This window comes from Limulus polyphemus, unplaced genomic scaffold, assembly GCF_000517525.1.
Source record: "Limulus polyphemus unplaced genomic scaffold, Limulus_polyphemus-2.1.2 Scaffold13168, whole genome shotgun sequence".
Classification (NCBI taxonomy): domain Eukaryota; kingdom Metazoa; phylum Arthropoda; class Merostomata; order Xiphosura; family Limulidae; genus Limulus; species Limulus polyphemus.
Genome location: NW_013678778.1, coordinates 168 through 4,188, shown reverse-complemented (window position 1 = coordinate 4,188; position 4,021 = coordinate 168). Strand labels below are relative to the sequence as shown.

At 39.0% G+C, this 4,021-nt stretch overlaps 1 protein-coding gene across 1 annotated transcript; it reads right to left on the bottom strand.

Annotated features, from left to right (window-relative positions):
• Positions 1-3,305: 3,305 nt before the first annotated feature.
• LOC106477174 (leucine-rich repeat extensin-like protein 5) lies at positions 3,306-3,797 on the bottom strand. Its single transcript, XM_013937765.1, has one exon. The coding sequence runs from the start codon at positions 3,795-3,797 to the stop codon at positions 3,306-3,308; it is 492 nt and encodes a 163-aa protein (XP_013793219.1).
• Between the last annotated feature and the right edge of the window lie 224 nt (positions 3,798-4,021).

Below are 4,021 nucleotides of genomic sequence, written 5' to 3'. Positions count from 1 at the left end.
CACTAACCATATCATAATTAACCCGGTACAGTTTGTATCCGGAACAGACTATTGACAAGCAAATGTTTTGACTGCACTAACCATATCATAATTAACCCGGTACAGTTTGTATCCGGAACAGACTATTGACATGTAAAGGTTTTGACTCCACTAACCATATCATAATTAACCCGGTACGGTTTGTATCCGGAACAGACTATTGACAAGTAAAGATATCGACTGTACCACCACATCATAATTAACCCAGTACGGTTTGTATCCGGAACAGACTATTGACATGTAAAGGTTTTGACTCCACTAACCATATCATAATTAACCCGGTACGGTTTGTATCCGGAACAGACTATTGACAAGTAAAGGTATCGACTGTACCACCACATCATAATTAACCCAGTACGGTTTATATCCGGAACAGACTATTGACAAGTAAAGGTATCGCCTGTACCACCACATCATAATTAACCCAGTACGGTTTGTATCCGGAACAGACTATTGACATGTAAAGGTTTTGACTCCACTAACCATATCATAATTAACCCGGTACGGTTTGTATCCGGAAGAGACTATTGACAAGTAAAGGTATCGACTGTACCACCACATCATAATTAACCCGGTAGGGCTTATATCCGGAACAGACTATTGACAAGTAAAGATTTTGATTGCACTAACCACATCATTTAAAGCAATAAAAAAAGATGTTATAAAAGTTGTGAAAACACGTTCTACGATTTTTATAGAAAATAATTAAAAAACTGTCTTACTAACGACAGCATCTTGTTGTGTAGAAACGGTATACTGGTAGTGAAATAATAAAAAGTTCATTTCGCTTAGAAAAATCAATCCAAGCCATTGGTATCAGTAAAAGACACATGTCAGTAAAACTTCAGAACAAACCGAAACAACCAATCATGAGCCTATTTTCTCTAGAAGTTTTAGTATTTTTACTTTAAAACATTGAGAGTTTCCTGACACAGCTGCCAATCCTGAAATTGTGATATTGAATAGTGCTTTCTTCAAATATTAAAATGAAAATTAATTAGCAGCGTACCCCGGATCTACAGTTAAAAAGGAACGACGAATTCCAATTATCCTCTTCTTTAGGCTACAGCATATTTTTCGTTCTTAGGAACTGGGATTTCTTGAAAAGTCACGTGTTATCATACGACCAATTAAAACCTCAACTCAATGACTTCTGACAGTTTCCAATTTTCTAAACTGTCTGGTTTTCTTCTACCCACGTCATGAACAGCTACATTATTGTTACTAAGGTGTACATGTGGTATCATAAGATGTTATTATGTCATATGTGTGGTATAATACAATGGTAATAAGTCATACGTGTGGTATAATACAACATTAATAAGTCATACTTGTGGTATAATACAACATTAATAAGTCATACTTGTGGTATAATACAACGTAATGTGCTCACCTTTCACGTTGTCAGTAATGTGCTCACCTTTCACGTCGTTAGTACTGTGCTCACCTTTCACGTCGTTAATAATGTGCTCACCTTTCACGTCGTTAGTAATGTGCTCACCTTTCACGTCGTTAGTAATGTGCTCACCTTCCACGTCGTTAGTAATGTGCTCACCTTTCACGTCGTTAATAATGTGCTCACCTTTCACGTCGTTAGTAATGTGCTCACCTTTCACGTTGTCAGTAATGTGCTCACCTTTCATGTCGTTAGTAATGTGCTCACCTTTCACGTCGTTAGTAATGTGCTCACCTTTCACGTCGTTAGTAATGTACTCACTTTTCACGTCGTTAGTAATGTGCTCACCTTTCACGTCGTTAGTAATGTGCTCACCTTTCACGTCGTTAGTGATGTGCTCACCTTTCACTTTGTCAGTAATGTGCTCACATTTCACGTTGTTGGTAATGTGCTCCAAAGCTGTGATTAGGCGGAACGGCTATTGGGAGAGAAAGATACTGGGTTGCTGGACTCATGTTACATCTGTTTTATGGTATACAGACTTCCACCATCACCAGGACACACTCTAACCATTTCAAAATCTTACAGGCAATATTTAATTAATGCTACTGACTAGGACTGGGATTCATTCGAGTGCTGGACTTAACTAGAAATCATTCGAGTGCTGGACTTAACTAGAAATCATTCGAGTGCTGGACTTAACTAGAAATCATTCGAGTGCTGGACTTAACTAAAGTTCATTCGGGTTTTAGACGTAACTAGAGTTCATTCCAGTGCTGGGTAGATTACATGAAGCAAAGATTTGATTCCAGGGATGTCATGTAATAGACGAGCATTAAATACTAATGTTTTGCCTGTTCCTGTGCAGCACGAGTCATCTTAATGAAGTACGGTGAAGTAAGTGTTCCAATATAGATACGTTATAATATTCATTAGTCGATATAAATACGTAACGTTTTTGTAAACATATCACAAGTTAACATATAGGTCTACACACGTTAGTAGCTCTCATCATGTGACATGTCTCAACCAATGATTAACATCTAGAACGGAATCTATTCTGAAAGACTGAGATTTTAAACACTTTTTTGTAATGTAGAAACGCAGGCGTCGTCTGTTGTGATTTGCTGTTTTACTTTCATTAATAACTGATTTTACTTCATAAAACATTCTATCTAGTTTCTGTTTTCAATCCAGTCAAACTTTCATTTTTTGTTTTGCAGTGCATTTGCCGCCTTTCATGCAGTTATCTGTGGTTACTTTCCTTATCTATAAGGTTATTAGACAGTCTGATATCTTGTCAAAGTAAACGGTGAGGTTAAAATGTGGTGCTGTGGCCACAGGATTTGTTTTTGTGGCGTTTTCCTGATTTTATTGTTGGATTATTTTAGTAAAACTTGAAAATTACATTTTTCAGACGAACTTAGACACAAGGGCAGTAGTTTGACTCCATGCATGTAATAAGGTTTAGGCGAAATCTCTCACTGGAAATTGTCCGCTTGTCAATGATGCAAAGGACCCTGTCTACATTTTCCTCATGAAGTTGAATTGCATCCTGGGACCTCTAGAATAACTGATCAGGTTCTACACATGAGCGAAACCTTCGGCTCCGATAAAGGAAGGTCATAATCATCTGATGTTCCCGAGGGCAAGTGAGGAGGTCTCTACAGAACAGCCTGAGGGCAAGTGAGGAGGTCTCTACAGAACAGCCTGAGGGTAAGTGAAGAGGTCTCTACAGAACAGCCTGAGGGCAAGTGAGGAGGTCTCTACAGAACAGCCTGAGGGCAAGTGAGGAGGTCTCTACAGAACAGCCTGAGGGCAAGTGAGGAGGTCTCTACAGAACAGCCTGACTGTTACTGATCATGAAACTTTAACTCCAACCATAGACATTGTCACGCATGATATACAACCATGTTATACTACCAGGAGACACAGTTGCTGGTGGAGGAGGAAGTTCATCAGTTGGAACTGTTATACTACCAGGAGACGCAGTTGCTGGTGGTAGATGAAGTCCATCAGTTGGAACTGTTATACTACCAGGAGACGCAGTTGTTGGTGGAGGATGAAGTCCATCAGTTGGAACTGTTATACTACCAGTAGACGCAGTTGTTGGTTGAGGATGAAGTCCATCAGTTGGAACTGTTATACTACCAGGAGACGCAGTTGTTGGTGGAGGATGAAGTCCATCAGTTGGAACTGTTATACTACCAGGAGACGCCGTTGTTGGTGGAGGATTAAGTCCATCAGTTGGAACTGTTATACTACCAGTAGACGCCGTTGTTGGTGGAGGATGAAGTCCATCAGTTGAAACTGTTATACTACCAGTAGACACAGTTGCTGGTGGATGAAGTCCATAGTCCATCAGTTGGAACTGTTATACTACCAGTAGACACAGTGAACTAGTAATGTTGTACCACACTTATAATCTAGTAATGTTGTATCATACCACATGTATGACTTATTAATGTTGTATTATATCACAAGTATGACTTATTAACGTTGTATTATACCACACGTATGACTTATTAATGTTGTATTATATCACAAGTATGACTTATTAACGTTGTATTATACCACACGTATGAC

Excerpts from the sequence above, each read along its gene's own strand:
- LOC106477174 (XM_013937765.1), bottom strand. The coding sequence starts at position 3,797 with ATGGACTATGGACTTCATCCACCAGCAACTGTGTCTACTGGTAGTATA.